This window comes from Ochotona princeps, chromosome 27, assembly GCF_030435755.1.
Source record: "Ochotona princeps isolate mOchPri1 chromosome 27, mOchPri1.hap1, whole genome shotgun sequence".
Taxonomy (NCBI): Eukaryota; Metazoa; Chordata; class Mammalia; order Lagomorpha; family Ochotonidae; genus Ochotona; species Ochotona princeps.
This window is the reverse complement of record NC_080858.1, coordinates 3,304,581-3,320,942: the sequence shown is the minus strand read 5'-3', so window position 1 is coordinate 3,320,942 and position 16,362 is coordinate 3,304,581. Positions and strand designations below refer to the sequence as shown.

Genomic DNA, 16,362 nt, shown 5'->3' with positions numbered 1-16,362 from the left:
AGCTTGGTGTTCCAACGGACTTCTCCGAGTTCTAATATGATTATGGCATAGCTTGTGGAGATATCTTACGCCCTAATTGCTAGTTTTCTTTTTCTACTTCAAGTATCCCATGAGAAGTTAGCACTCCTGAGTCCCTGGAGCTCCTGTAGGAGCCCCTGTCTCCTATCTTGGGATTTTCATGAGTCTTAATGGTTAATCCAACCCAATACATTGAGCATGGGCCTGGTATCTTCACCATCTTTCAGAGGCAATACTCCCCCGAATAAACAAAAAAGAAAATGAATCCTTTTGAATGGTGAATCCAGAAGCTTGGACGTAACCAGCATGGATACCTGAAACCTGCAGCCAGGAGGGTGAGGAGGTTTGGAAATGGCAATCCAACTGGAGCTTGCCAAGCTTTGGATTTCTTACAAGAGGTTTAGCAGTACCTAGCAGAAACAATGTAAAGTTCTTACAGGCAGTGTCTACCATGGTGCATGCCAGCCACTCAGCCACAAAGCAGCACAGGTGGCACACTCCTGCATCAGCAGTGACGAATGGTCATTCTCTCAAGAAACCTGTTTAAATCTGAAGAAAGGAAGAGGTTTGGGCCTAGGGCAGGGGGAGGTTGTACACAGATCGACTCCCAAGCTTACAGTCCAGTGTGAGCTCTGTCCATGTGGACATCGCTGGCCTTCCCCGCTTGACACCCCTGTGCCTGTTGTGTCACGTCAGAGAGCTGTGGAGCTGCCTCCACAACCTCACTTCCTGCAGCTCCCCCAGGGCCCAGCATCCTGACCCTCCCCTGCAGCCGTCAGCACGCCATCCCAGCTGTTGCTGCTGGGGCCACTGCCATACAAGTAAAGTGTCCTCGCCAGCCCCTCGTGCAGCGCTCAGCCATGCTAGCTGTCCTCTGGGGCAACGGGATCCCCGTATCTGGAGCCAGAGCTCAGAAGGCCCCTTCCCACAGAGGAACCATTAGGGATGTTGTTTTGCTTCTGTGTTGTGTTAATTTGCACTGACTGGCACAGCAAAATACCAGACAGGGTGGCTGAAACAGCAGGGAGTTAGAATTTCAGTTCCATTTTTGTGGTCTACACATGGTCTAGCCTGTATTCCTGTGCATTTCTGGTGTTGAATGTGTGTGTGTGTGTGTGTGTGCGCGCGCAAATTTCCTCTCACAAGCACCTGGGTCATGTTGGACTAGGACCACCCACACGCCTTATCTTAACCTACTCACCTCCTCAAAGTCCCTGTCTCTGGATACAGAAACCCTTGGAATGCTAGGGATCAAGGCTTTGATCTGTTCATTAGGATGGGGCTTGAAAGAGGAGTGACACAGTGCAGCTGAAAATGAGCTAAAACTCTATGTGTAAAATAAGCTTGTGATGGGGCAGGTATTGTGGTGTGAATTAAGACACCTCTTGGCTTAACCCAGTTCCCAGTCCCTCAAATGGACCGTGCTGCCTCAGCTTCTTACCTAGCTTCCTGCTGCTGTGCCTGGGAGGCAACAGGTAATGGCCAATGGTCTTGGGTTCCTGCCACCCACTGGGAGACCCACATGAGTTTCCTGACTCTAGCTGCAACCTGGCCCAGTCCCAACTGTTGTGGGGGCAGTGACCAGCAGTTTAAGATCAATTAATCGATCAATATCTCTTGCTCTCTCCCCACACCCATTCACTCTGCCTTTCAAATAAATAAATAAACAAAACTTAAAAAAAAAAAAAAAAAGCAGACTTCTAGGAGCCTGTTTTGGAACCTAACCAGTGCTTAGGCAATTGCTTCAGGGTTTCAGATAGCTGCCTTCCAAACTCTGGAAACTGTATTCCAGATAACCACAGGGCCTGCCTGTGAAAAGGTAGGAGTGTGTTGTGAAGAACTCATCCCACAGCACTCCTGGAGGAGTGCAGAGCCTGCTGCCCGCTTCGGTGCGGAGCGCTCTGCACATTGTGCTTGGTGACGGAACCTTTCCAGATGAGCTGTGGAGCAGACCTGCAGTTTCACCAATGCATGAAGTGGGGAGTGTTCTGGAGATAAGATCCTGCTATGCCCCTATCTCATCGCTTTGTTTAGCTCTTTCTATATAAAAGACCACCTAAGTTTGAAAGAAAATGCTCCTGCTTGGGCACAAGGGAGCCTTTTATGTGAACACTGAAGATAACATCTTGCTGTAAATTATACAGCGATGCTTATTGGCATGGGGTTCTTGTTCAAGATAAATAGTAGTTTTAATGTTATCAGACTGAGGGAATCTTAACTCTCTCCTAATGTAAACCCCAAGCCAAACTTCAGACACAAACAATATCATAAGACTTGAAAAGCTGATAGGATTGAATCATAGAACTAATATGATGGGGTATTTGATAAGGCGCTTGCCTGGAGTGACCTTTTCCAACTTGCATTGCCTGAAACTTCACTGGTTCAGGTTATCCATTTGGATTAAGCATTTCTTACAGGTACTGCCTTGTTTGAAAGCTGCTGTCTCTAAGAAGAGTAGCACATCGTCAGCATCCTCTTAGTTTGCCCTTGACATCTGGGCTGGGAAGAACAGAGAGGGCCTGGGGAAAGAGGAGTTCCTACCAGGAGAACGTTTCCAGATTCATCTCTTGCCTGTGGCCCAGGCCTCGTGGTAAAGTATGGCGCAGGATGCTCTGACTTCAGGCTGCTTGACAGCGTATGTGGAGTGCCTGGGAAATCAGGCTAACCCTTTTCAAGGTATCAGGCTAAATCAGTTGCCTTCGTAGATGCTTAACCCTACAAGTGAGTGCATCACAGAATACCAAGAGGCAGCTGCTACGCAGGAAGGCAGGGAATCCTGCAAAAGACGCTGGGTAAGTTTTCCCCACACCATGAGCTGAGAAGCTCCACGGAGCCTCCCAGAGGGCCAAACCCTCCACCGCAAGCCCTCAGCGGGGCATCGTTCTTGTGTTTTTTTCGTGAAGCCTGAACTGAGTTTCCTCATGCTTAATTAAACCTACAAAGAATTCAGAAATCCTCTTATCTGTTTTCTTTTTACCCTAAAGGAAGCTGAGGCCAGTGGAGTGCTCACCCGGGATAACAAAGCTGAGTGGCCGAAATCAGGCCTGACATTTTCCTTCCATTTCAAGCCTGTCCCCTCCCCCTCCCTTTGCCTGGTCACCTGGAGAAGGAAGGTGGCCTCTCAGCCCAGGGGACACCATGGTAGTAGCAGCCTACTCCTCCTCTGCTGTGAAATCTCTTGTGGGATCTGCTTCTGTCTGCTAACCAAGTCCCGAGGTAGCAAAGTCTCCACTAAGAAGTGTCTGTACCCTCAGAATGCTCTTCCCACATCAGGGTCTCTAGGGCTTCCCCAAAGGAACTTTCCCCAGCCCCAGCTGCTGGTGTGGTTTGATAGCAAGGAGCAGCCTTCTCTCCCTCCTCCCCTGCAGACACAGGAGAAAGAAAAAAGAAAAAGACTGAACACGTGTCCCACCCACCTTCCTCCATACTGACCACTCTAATCAGAGGGCCTGCATGGCCACATGCATCCCTCTCAATTATGAAAACAATAGTTTTTAAAAAAAAATTTTTTTGAAGTTTATTTCACCTCCTGCAGGTCGCTCTGCCAGCACCTCCCATGCTCCCTCCTTTAGACTGGAGGCCCTGGCTGGCTTCTGCACCCACGGGCAGCAGTCCTGCAGGAAGGGCGCAGACAGGCAGGGCAGTGGCTGTTGTCTGGATTGGCCACCTGTGGCATGATTCCCTGGCCCACCCTCTCTTGCAGCACTTCCTTTCTCGCTCTGCCCCTTCCGAGGCTTGAGCCCGCTTCCCTCTGCAGAAACAGAACATCTGGTGGTGACTCCTCTCCTTCTCACAGCGCCTGTCTCCGCACGGGCTTAGCCTTGCCATGCTTGGCTGTTCTTGCACGTGGGAACAAAGCTGTGCGAAGCCATGGGAGCCCTGCAATGCTATGGCTTTGCCCACACTTGCTGGGGGGAGCTGTGCTCACAAGGGTGATGAGTTTGAAGTGCTCGCCCTGCCACATGGGGCTGGAAGTGTCCCTGGAGTCTCAGTCTCACCCAAGTCAATCACAGTGACTGCTAAGCTTCCAGGTTTTAGGGGGCTGTGGGAATATTTTTTTCAACCCCATCTTTCCCCAGGAGCTTTCAAATCACATCACTTTCTTCCTTTCAGTGACTCAAAATTAATAACGTGCCTCTCTCAGCCCCACCCTCCTCCATATCAGTGAGACAGAAACAGACACAACTTGCCATGTCCCTGGGTGGCGTATGACACATGTTCCCCCTCTGATGGAGCCGTGTGGTGCTTGGGCTCACTCAGAGCATCCCACAGGGTCCTCTTCCCTGGCCTGTGACTGGACTAATCTCTTCCTGCCTCAGAGCAAGAGGCCGCATGCTGGAAACAGCTGCAGAGCAAGGCCACACCTCTGGCTCTGGGCGCGTTGAGCTCATGGCGCTGCAGCCGTGGGAAGCATCCTCTGCTTTCCCGCTCAGCCAGAGAACCAGACCAGGCATAGACTGGCCTTCGTGCTGGTTGAGCGTTTCCATCTCAGCTACAACAAAGCCTGATTTCTTACCTCCCTGGCAGTCTCAGCATTGGATTTCTTATTAGTTGTTTGGGTTTGTTTTGTTTGGTGTTTTTTCATCCTCTCCCTTTGACACTTTTCATTTCTGAGAGCCAAAGCAAACACACTGGGCTGGCTGGCTAACCTGACTGTGGCTGCGGTTCCCAGAATGCAGGCTGCTCTGATGGAGCCCCTGGCAAGGAGGGGAATTCTTCTCCAAAAGATAATGCCGGGCCCTTGCTTAGAGTGTCTGTACACGCTGCAGCTAACAGATTGCTAAGAGATTATATGAGATATCATCAAATCAACTAGACAGCTATTTTACAGTTCTGCCTAGCTGAGAAGTCTGGGTGTTATGTTTAGAAAGTTCCATTTTTTTTTTTCCCAGTGAGGCCAACATCATCAATTCTGGCCTGGCAAAGCCCCTTAGAGACCACCCTTCTGTTGTCTGAGAACCATACTTCAGCATAAGATTCTGCCAGGAGGCTGTAGCTGGCTTGTTCTTGGAGTGGGATGTTGCACATTGAGGTTCTCTCACTATTCCAAGGACATTGTAACAGAAGTGACACCCCAGTCTCTTAGCTCCTGAAATTTACAAGAGGGACCACACTAGTGTAAATCTCCTTTTTAGGTGATTGTTTCCACAGGAGAGGAGAGTCTTATTCCAATTTTTATCTTTTTGAAAATCATTATTTATGTCTGCTGTCTGCTGGTTCACTCTCCAAAATGCACATAACAACCCAGTGATGGGCCAGACTGAACCCAGGAGCCAGGAGCTCAATCCAGATCTCCCACATGGGCAGCAGGGACCCAGTCACTTGAGCTGCCATCTGTTACCTGCCAGGGTGCCCATTAACAGGGGAGCTGGTACTCAAATCTAGTTGCTTCAGAATTGGAATCGCTTAGGCCAAACTCGTAACTCCCTCCCCCACTTGGATTTCCTGTGGTCCTGTTTCCTGTTTCTTGCCACTCTGTTCACTCCTCTTCCTCATGTGTTCCAAGAAGGTAGGGCATCTACAGCAAAATACAGCCTTTCAGGAAAGAGGGCAGGACTGGGAGCGGGTGGGCACAGGATCTCATGTGCAGAGCAAACTCAAGCTCAGAGAAGTATACTGGAGGCAGGAAAGCAGCCAGCCCCTGAAGAACTGCCTGGCCACAATAGAAATGAAGACATTAGGATATTAGTGCTTGAACTGTCACCTGCTGCCTCCCAGGCTGAACATGAGCAAGAAGCAGGATGCAGAAGCCAAGTTTGGATTCTAACTGGGCACTGTTCTCAAGCCAGGGACTTAGCCACTGTTCACTTAGACCTAGGTTCCTCAGCCTCTTGGTGATTGCCTTTCACAAAATAACCTTCCAAATAGAACCTTTGATTCTAACCCTCAGGAGAGCAGTAAACAGCAGTGGGTGATGTGACAGCGCTGAGGGGTCTCCAAGTGCCCTGTCGTCCATCAGCCGGCCAGTTTGTGCCACTCAGACCTGGGACCTCACGGTCCTTGTATAACTTTTTCCTATAAGAATTCCTCTTCCCCACGGAGATGTGGGTGTCTGGAGATGTGGTCTGCTCCTCTAACCGCCACGCTTGCTGCATAATGCATACTCATTTTCTCTGAAGCCTGTGCTGCTGCCAGTCCAACCTAACAAGCAAGCTGCAGAACCTCTTTAGGCCTTGGTGATCTGACCTATACAGTTAGAAACCGAAAGCAGTTATTTTTGTTTCTTTTAAGGTTCGGCAGTGGCTGGGAAACAATAGCTATTGATTTGTTTTTGATTTTCGTGTTTGTTTGTTTTTTGGTTTTGTTTTGTTTTCTAATTTGATTTGATTTGATTTGTTTGTTTAGAAGGCAGAACAACAGAGAAAACAAGGTCTTTCATCTACTGTTTCCCATTCCCCAAATGGCTGAAATAGCCAGAGCTGGACCAGGCCAAAGCCAGAAGCCAGGAATTCCATCCTGATCTCCCACATGGGTTACAGAAACTCAAGTTCTTGGGCCATCTTCCCCTGATTACAGCATTATGTAACTTTTTTTAAGATCTGTTTTATTTTTATTTGAAAGGCAGAGTTAGAGAGAAGGAAAGGCAGAAAGACCTTCCATCCACTGATTCACTCTCCAAATGGCTGCAACAGCCAGAGCTGAGACAATCTGAAACCAACAGCTAAGAGCCTCCTCCAGGTCTCCCATATAGATTCAGGGGCCCAAGTGCTTGAAACATCTTCCACTACTTTCTCAGGCACGTTATCAGGGAGCTGGATTGGAAATGGAGCAGTTGGGACTTGAACTGATCAGTGCCTTTTAGAATGCAGGTGCCACAGGTAACAGTTTAGCCTGCTATACCACAGTGCTGGCCCCTGGTTATGTAACTGCTCTACTAGTTTCTATCCTTTTTGGAAACTGTTTATTTGTGTTTAAGAGAGCAAGAGAGAGGTCTTCCACATAGTGGTTCACTGCCCATATTACCACAATGGCCAGGGCGAGGCCAGCAGCCTGGAACTCCATCAGGGTTCCCAGATGAGTGTCAGGGGCTCAAGTACCTGAGCCATTCAGAGTCACAAGAGGACCTGCCACACCCCTATGCCAGCCCTGCCTCTAAGCTTTGAGAACGACTAACAGGGGATCTGATTTTAAAATACTGAAAAAGCAAACTCCCTTCAGGTATATGTCATGAATACTCAGTGGGCCCCTTCCACTGATGTTGCTCGTGCTGAAAGGCAGCTGTGTGCGTTGCCTGCTTCAGAGCTCAAAGCCATCCCAAAGGAAGGTGAGGGGAAGGCCTTGCCATCACCATGGGAAACCTAGAGGATGGCAGTGGAACTTTTACTGTGGATACACAAGTCCAATTGGAGTCAAAATCTTGTTTTTATTATGCCTTTGTTTTCAAGGTTAGTCATGGGGGAGCAGTAACACTTCCTTCCTTTTGGCCTGAACACCAGCAACCTTGCCTCTCTATAAAAACAAACTTAGACACTGTCTGGCAAGAAGCTCATCACCCAGGAGGGAGAGGAAAGAAGGAAGGCCCAGAGGCCACTCGGGACCATTGGGCAGCCAGCAGACCTTGGACAGAGCTGTGGGACTTGGGTGCAGTCACTTCGGGCGTGGCACTGCAGGCTGCTGGGGTGGGTAGAAACCTTAGATGGAAAGCTGCAGGAGTTAAAAGTCTCAAGGAAAGGACTCTGAGGAAGGCTTGATCTGTGGGAAATTTGATTTGTTTGTTTAGAAGGCAGAACAAGAGAGAAAACACTGATTCCCATTCCCCAGATGGCTGCAGTAACCATAGCCGGACCAGACCAGGAAGCATTTTTCAAGACAAACTTGACTAATTTCCCTCATACTAAGTGCTAGGTTCTGCAAAGTGGAAATAGACTGAATGCCTACAGGGAACATCCGCCTGGCTTTCGGGTCAATCAGACCAGACAAATGTTAGGTTCTGTTCGAAAAACAGGATGGCAAAGTGCATTGCCCTTTTTCCCAGGTGTTTGGAAATCCAAACTGGAGAGGTATTTTATACCTTCCTGGCTGCTGAGTAGCCTGTTAAATTGGGTGAGGGGGTCATCCACCAGCCCTGGCCAGGACCAGCCCACTTCCACCTGACGCACCCCCTCCAAGAGGCTCCATTCATTTTTCAGCTGTTATTGTTCAGGCCTCATGGCCTGTGCCTCCTGGAACCTGGCTGTGAAAACCTCATGTTAAGACTCTTTCCTGTCTAAACCAACCAAACTAGGCATTTCTGCATAGTTTCCTGGCCACCACGAAACCCATCTGCTGAAAGGAATCCATCTGAGTCACTGCCAACCATAACTGAACTTACCCAGTGACCTGTCTTGTTACCATCCCTTCTTTATACCCATCAATACATCCTGTCTTTTTCACCTCATCCTTTGTGACTATGAAGAGAGAATTGTTTACCTTGAAACTGGGCCAAGTCTGCAGAATTCTGAGCCGTTCCTCTGTTTTGAGAAGTTCCCATCGCGTATCTGTCTAGGAGCTCTCCCTCATGCTCTCAGCTTGATCATGGAGAGATGTGGTCCCTTCGCTAAAGCCACGACTGGTGCCAAGCACTAGGTGTCCCCACCAGCAGTTCTTACACTCCTCCATGGAGCCAAACGGTGTATCTTCACTGCATCCGCCCAGTTCTCTGTGGTTGTCCCCACAAGGAAAGCAGGAGGGCAGCAGGTGCTTTCTCCTCCAGCCTGCCCTCCCTAGCTGGGCTTTCAGCGGCCGTGACGTGTAGGACCTCTCCTCTGAGCGGCCTCCGTGTCCTTTGGGGGCCACCTCTGTCTGCTCCACGCAGATCCCGTGTGGGTTGCTTCAGGCGTTCAGATTGAATTGCTGTTGCCTTTGTGATTCTTGGCTCAGGTTCCTCTAAAAATTACATTACTACTTGGAGTTCAAGGAGGGCTGAACCAGCTACTAAGAACAGAATACATTAGAGTAACATTGAGCAGACAAACACCAGAAAATTCCTGCCTGGGGCCACCTTCATATTCTATGCTTGTCCCAAATTCCATCTTTTTCAAGAATTTTAAACAAAGGTAGGATGACACCATGGAGAGTTTGTGTGTCATATCATCTACTAAAGACTTGCAGCTGAAGACAGTTTTTAATATGCTGAGGCTTTGAATTTGATATTTTTTATTTTATTTTAATTTTTATTTTTTGTTTGAAAGGCAATTAGAAGGGAGAGAGAGAGAGAGAGATCTTCCATCCACTGGTTTACTCCCTAAACATTGCAAAAGCCAGAGCTAAGCCAGTCTGAAGCCAGGAACAGAGAGCATCTTTTGGGTTTTCCACGTGAGTGCAGGGGCCCAAGAACTTGAGTCATCCTCCACTACCTTCCCAGGTACATTAGCAGGGAGCTGGATTGGAAGTAAAGCTGCTGAGATGCGGTTTGGCACCCACATGGAATGCCAGGACTGCAGGCTACTCCATGGCATTAGCCTCCAGATTTGATCTTCCAAAGTTCGTCAGAAAGGTGCCAGGACTTTCCTCCAGTATTAGTATCTATTGCTTCATTGTGTTCACCAATCAGTTTTAGATTATCTACAAGTACAAATATTTTGCTAGGTGTCATTGGTATACAAGACAGAATTCATCCAAGGGTTTTCGTAACAGCAGATGGGTGGGGGGAGGCAGTGGAATGAAACCTAACCAACTCTCAAAGCAGGAAATAAAATGAATAAAGTAGCAGTGTTCACCTCTGACCAAGGAAGGCCTAACAGAGCAAAGGGCCAACTGAGCTCAACCATGAAGGCTGAGAATGATGGAGAAGAAAGGTGTGTAGGAGGAAGCCTTGTCCACATTCTGGGAGGCAGGACCACATCAAACGAAAAGATCATTCAGACAATGTCAAGTGCATTTCAGGAAATGAAATTGAAGCATTGGCCACCGTTCCCAAAAGTTTGAGTTTTATTTTGTAGATAGGAAATCATGAGATATTGGAAGGGTAGGAGGGACCCATTGCAGCCTGTTTGAGGACAGGGACACCAGGGTTGAGGTAGTTATGAGATCATTGCAGTAAGCCAAGAGATACTAAGATGTGAAAGCCCTTAATGCTGTTGTGGCCAGGAGAGCAAAAGGAAGAAACTAATTCAAAAGGAACGTGATCTGGAAATGGCATTAGCAAGAAATGCACAGAAAAAAGAAGTAACCAATCAGTATATTTTTAAGTTTTTGCCTCAGTTTTTGGCTTGACTACAAAATGAAAACATCTATAAGGACCTATAAAGAAAAGCAACCAGTAAGAACTAAAAGTCAAACATTCCTGGTGGAGTTGGTGCCATGGCAATTATAAGCTAAGCCTCTACCTGAGGCACCAGCAACCCATATGTATACAAGTTCTAGTCCCAGTGAGTCCACTTCCCATCCAGCTCCTTGCCAGTGGCCTGGGAAGGCAGCAAAAGAGGGCCCAAGAACTTTGGGCCCCCCGTACCCACCTGAGTGCCCCGGAAGAAGGCCCTGGTTTTGGATCAGCCCAGCCCCAGCTGTTGTGGCCGTCTAGGGAGTGAACCACCAAGTGGAAGATCTCTCTTGTCTCTTTTTCTCTTGTACCTCCTATTGACTTTCATCAAAATAAAAGTCTTAGAAGGATGGATAGGAAGGAAGAAAAGAAAATGCACTGAGAGCTTTTGCTTAAAAAAAAAAAAAAAAAAAAAAAAAGCCCTGGTACGGAAGGTCAGGACTTCTCTGTTGCCCTATTTCTCCAGTATATTGAAAGGATGGAGAGGTATACCTCAAAAGTAAGCAAATTGAAACGGAAGGCTACGAGGTGTGTGGATGCAGTGACATACTTAGAACAATGCTTGGCCTGCAGTCATGTCCAGGGAGTTAGTTACTACTGTCATTACCCTTCCCAAAGCTAAAGGCAGGATTATCCAGGCAAGGATATGAGGAAAGGAATACAGAGTTTCTTCCACCGCAGGAGGCCCCAGGAGGGAACTGACAGGTCTCCCACCTGGGTGCAGAGTCCCAAAGCCTTGGGCCGTCCTTGACTGCTTTCCCAGGCCACAAGCAGGGAGCTGGATGGGAAGTGGAGCTGCCGGGATTAGAACCGGCGCCCATATGGGATCCCGGGGCATTCAAGGCGAGGACTTTAGCCACTAGGCCACGCCGCCGGGCCCCTCCCCCTGACTTTTGCAGGCACTAATCGGGCTCCCTCCTCCTTAAGGAGCACTTCCTTAGCAGCCAGCTGTCATGGTTAGTTCTTAGAATCTTGTCTCATAAAATGAGCTTCTTCCATCTTTCTTTGAATTGATTCCAGTTTGTGTCCATTTTTTTTTTTTCTGGTAATGAGGTGTCTGGAATGGAACACAGTACCCTAGGTGTGGCTCCCCTAAAGCTGTGTAGTAGAGGGGGGTCGTTTGACTGTGAGTGCACAGGCCTGACCTGCCCCAGGGGGGTTTTGTCACTCTTGAAGAGCCAGCCCTGCCATGAAGAACCTGTAACTCCCTCCAATGAGTAAAAACCAAGTAAGCTTCCTTCTCCATGTTTTCCATCTCTTCGGTCACCTGACACATTCTTCAGAAAGTCAGTGGGGGCAGGTCTTTGACATGCCTCTTAAGATACTTCTTCTTCCTCTCCATCCCAAGTTTGATTGATTGATTGATTGATGATTGATTTGAAAATCAGAGTTGGAGATTTTCCATCGGCTGATCCACTTCCCAAGAGTTTGCAACAGCAAGGGCTGAGACAGGCTAAAGCCAGGAGCTTCGACCAGGTCTCCCCCATGGGTGGCAGGAACCCAAACACTAGGGTCATCCTCCACTGTTTTCCCAGATGCATTTGCAGGGAGCTGGATTGAAAAGGGAGCTGTTGGGACACAAACCAGGGCCCAGGTAAGAGCGTGACACAGGCAGCAGCTCCACAGCTTGACCAACTACACCACAGTGCCAGCCCCAATACCTTAATTTGAAGTACTTCTTTAACAAGTTGCACATCCCAGTGAATTTATGTTATAATACAACATTCTTCGAATTAGTGCATCTTTATCATATGTTTGATCATCTGGTTGAGCAAGACTCACATCATTCTTGCTTTAAAATAGTTTCCGGGACGCCAGTGTTTAGCCTAGCCGTGCCTGCGTCTCAAGTCGCAGTGGCTGGATTTCACTCCTGGCTGTGGTTCTGGCTCTGCCCTCTGAGCAGTGCAGACCCCGGGAGGCAGCAGCGATAGCTCAGGTGGCTGGCCTCCTGCCGCCCACCTGGGAGACCTGGCTGGAGTTAACACCTCTTGGCTTCAGCCACAGCTGCTGCGGGCACACATGAGAGTTCATGAGTAGGAGCGCTCTCTCTCTCTCTCTCTCTCTCTCTCTCTCTCTCAAATAATTTTTTAAAGTATTTTCTAGGTGAGGATTTCACACAGCCATTCATATGCTACTTGCAGTACAGCAGGTGCTAATTCACATACTAGGATCCCCTTGACTCAATGGGTTACCAGGATTGAGTGTCAGCTTTGACCTCAAGAACTCCAGCTGTTGTGAGAATTTAGGGAGTGAACCAGCCAATTGGTGATGTGTGTGTGTGTGTGTGTGCGTGCCTTTAAAATCTATTAAGATTTTTAAAGTAACTTTTCTTGACTTTTCTCAAATATTTATACCTCAGGATAAATTTTAGAATCAATTATCAAATTCTAGAAAGCCTTTGGTATTTGATTCAGAAAAGTATTTCTAGTACTTAGAAAAATAGATATCCACTAAAATCTTTCACTTTTTTTTAAAGATTTATTTTTTTTTATAGCAAATTCAGATAGATAGAGAGGAAGACAGACAGAGAAGAAGATCTTGCATGAAATGATTCACTCCCCAAGCAGCCGCAACAGCCAGAGCTGAGCCCATCCAAAGCCAGGAGCCTCCTCCAGGTCTCCCACGTGGATGCAGGGTCCCAAGTTTTGGACCGTCCTCGACTGCCTTCCCAGGCCACAAGCAGGGAACTGGATGGGAAACGGGGTGGCTAGGATTAGAACTGGCACCCATATGGGATCCTGGCATGTTCAAGGCAGGGACTTTAGCCACTACACTACCACTCTGTGCCCAAAAATCTTTCATTTTTATTTCTACTTTTTTTAAAGATATATTTAGTTTATTGAAAGGCAGTCACAGAAGAAGTGAAAGAGAGAGACCTCTTCCATCGTGAGATTCACTCCCCATATGGCCACAACAGCCTGGGCTGGGCCAGACTGATGCCAGGAGCCAGGCATGTCATCTGGGTGGCAGAAACAGTTACTTGTGTGGCCTCTCAGGCACATTAGCAAGAAGCTAGTTCAAAACCAGGGGGTGGATTCAGTCCTCATTACTTCAGTATGGAAATCAGGTATCCTGAACGGTGGGTTACCCTGCCATATGTCAGAGCTTGCCTCTCGAATATACTTACTGATTGAAAATCAGTTTATACAAATAATCTATATCATTGTTATTTTGTTTCTAAAAGGTACATGTATATAAACACAAAATCTTAAATATATAACAAAATAATACTGATTACATCTAGATGATGGTAATACTGTGGATTTCTTTTTTCTTGGTGCTTTTCTTTCTTTTCCAAATTTTGGCTAATATATGTGTAGTGTTTTCTAAATAAGAAAAAAAAAACTGAAAGGCTACTATTAAACTGGAGGTGGTTCATGACAAAGAAAGCCGCCCTCTCTGCTCTGAGTTCTCTTGGGACATGGGGCACCGGGGCCCTCTCCCAGCCAGGGGTGAGTGTTCCCTGGAGAACCGAAGGGTAGGACGGTCGGTGGAAACCTGCAGCTCAGCAGCTTGGGGCCTGGGACCCTCCACTGCCCTCTTTGGGCCTCGTTTGCACGAAGACATTGGATCTGTACTTCCGTGCTTCAGAAATGTCTGTCCATGTGAAGGACAGAGAGGGAGAGAAACAGGAAGAGCTGCCTCACCCCCGAGGCCGAGACTGGCAGCTCAGCCCAGCAAGTCTGCCACGTGAGGAGGGGGCAGGAAGCCAGGCCCTGGAGTCATCAGCGCTGCCTGCCAGGGTCAGCATTGGCATGAAGCTGAAGTCAGGATTGGAAGCCTAGCGTGGAGACCAGACCCTCCAATGAGGCAGGTGTTCCAGCCGCTGAACTCAACACCCACCCACCCACCCCCCTTGATACTTTTGTCATCACTAACGTGGCTGCCAGGAGGCCTCACCTAGAGCCAGCCTCCTTCTGTCAGATCTTGACTAACAGCAGGGTTCTTTTCTTTTTCTTACTTATTTACTTATCTGTGTTTTGAAAGGCAGAATTATAGAGAGGGGAGAAGATAACTTACATCTGCTGGCTCACTCCCCAGTTGGCCACAACAACCAGAACTGAGATGATCTGGAGCTAGGAGCTCCTTCCGCATCTCCCAAGTGGGTGCAGGGGACGCCAGGACTTAAGCCAGCTTCATTCCAAGGCTGTTAGCAGAAAGCTGAATTAGAAGTGGAGCAGCCAGGCCTGTTGTGATAGCCTAGTGGCTAAAGTCCTCGCCTTGCATGTGCTAGGATTCCGTATTGGCACTGGTTTGTGTCCCAGCTGCCCTGCTTCCCATCCAGCTCCCTGCTTGTGGCCTGGGAAAGCAGTGCAGGACGGCCCAAAGCATTGGGACCCAGCCCCCGCATGGGAGACCCGGAAGAGGCTCCTGGCTGCTGGCTTTGGATCAGCATAGCTCCAGCCGTTATGGCCACCTGGGGAGTGAATCAGTGGACAAAAAAGATCTTCCTCTCTGTCTCTTCTCCTCTCTAAATCTGCCTTTCCAATAAAAATAAATAAACCTTTAAAAAAAAAAGATAATAATGAAGCAATTCACAAGTAGTGGTGATTAGGTACGTTCTTCCACATAAAGACATTTTTAAAAAAGTGGAGCAGCAAAAACACAAACCTTTAACCACGTGGGACGCCAACGCCGCAGTTAGAAGGCTTGGCTTAGGACACCATGACACTGGCCCGAAGCAGTGATTCTTAACTCCTTGCCACCAGGACCACTCTGATCTGACATGCGCCTCTCTCTTCCCCTTCAGCTCCAGGACGAGCTACGGAAAGGTGAGCAGGACAACGCAGAGCTGCAGGAGTTTGCCAACGCCATCCTTCAACAGATCGCAGACCACTGCCCCGACATCCTGGAGCAGGTGGTGAACGCGCTGGAGGAGTCCTCCTGACCCCGCCCCAGGCCGTGGAGCGCCAGGGCCCCGAGAGAAAGAACTGCAGACCCACAGGCAACCGGACACCTGCTGGCCCCCAACACTACAAGCCACGACCTGTCCTGCAGAAGTGTGATTCCAGCCCCGTGTCTACATCTGTCACCTTGCACTGCCGTTCCGGGTCTCCATGAAGAACTGCTCCATCCTCCCCACGCATCTGGAGCAGAGAACTGGAAGCTGGTGGCTCTGCCCCTCGCCAGAGATGCTGGGTCGAAGGCCCTCTGCCCTTCCTTCCTTTGGCGTGAGAACTAACTCTGGACTCCACGTGGGATTCCGTGTGCCAAGAGAATGCCTCCCAGTTGTCTGGAAAGCTGAGCGTGTCCCACCAACACAGATAGGTGCTTTCTCCCAAAAGTTTTATCTTGTTTTGTTTCTGTTTTGTTTTGAACCCTCAGAAAGAGTGGAAAGGAAGAGGCAGGGTAGAGCGAGGGCACCAGCTCTGTGTCATGCCTTTGTCACCTCCTTGTCCTGTGCAACGGCGTCACCTGCAGCCCTGGCATCCTCACCCCAGGCCCAGGTGTCCCTCTCAGCCCTGCTCGCCCTGTTCCTCAGCTGGCGAACAACAGGGTTAGCGTGGTTCACTTGGTCTGTCTCATGTAAGACCTTCACCCTTGGCCTACTTCGTTGTGAAATGGTGGTCTGTAACTGAAAGAAACATGAGGGTTCCCAGACCAGGCCCTGTCCCTCCCAAAGGGGACATGCCAGGCTGCCTTCCCCTGGCCTGCTCCCCTGGAGTTCTGCCTGCCCTCCTGTCCCTGCCAACTCTGCTCCCGGCTGGCACCCTTGGGACGCCAACCCTGAGCATTGCCTGGAACCTTCTTGCAAGACAAAAGAATCTTTCTTACACACAGGTTCATTTCCCCATGCTTTAATTTGGAAAAACACTTCAAGGATGCGCACTCGGACAAGTGCTCGCCCTGGCGTGGGGTCTCTCTGGCAGGGAATAGTGTGGCACATCCTGGGGGACGCAGCTCTGAGTCCACGCACAAAAACAGGTGTGCCTTCCCCTGCCCATCCTAACAGAGGTTTCCTTCTAGAGAAGTCTTGGGCTACCGAACATTTTCGTTTCCTCAGTGTCACAAACATGGCAGGTGCCCTGGCAGCAGAGTCCACTGGCGGCCTGCAGGATCCCACATTGGTGGTTTGTGGTTGTCACCCTTCAAGCGTGCCCCAC

At 48.9% G+C, this 16,362-nt stretch overlaps 1 protein-coding gene across 6 annotated transcripts in view; it reads left to right on the top strand.

The window, feature by feature from the left end:
- Positions 1-15,661, top strand: part of ERC1 (ELKS/RAB6-interacting/CAST family member 1) — a 317,123-nt gene extending 301,462 nt beyond the window's left edge. For 4 of the 6 annotated variants that reach the window (XM_058656085.1, XM_058656087.1, XM_058656088.1 and 1 more), the window contains one exon: positions 15,009-15,660. In XM_058656085.1, the coding sequence (XP_058512068.1) occupies positions 15,009-15,146 (138 nt within the window). In that variant the 3' untranslated portion in view covers positions 15,147-15,660. Of the gene's footprint in view, positions 1-15,008 lie in introns of all 6 variants that reach the window. The other 2 variants (XM_058656089.1, XM_058656090.1) reach the window with 1 other exon arrangement.
- The last annotated feature ends 701 nt before the right edge of the window (positions 15,662-16,362 follow it).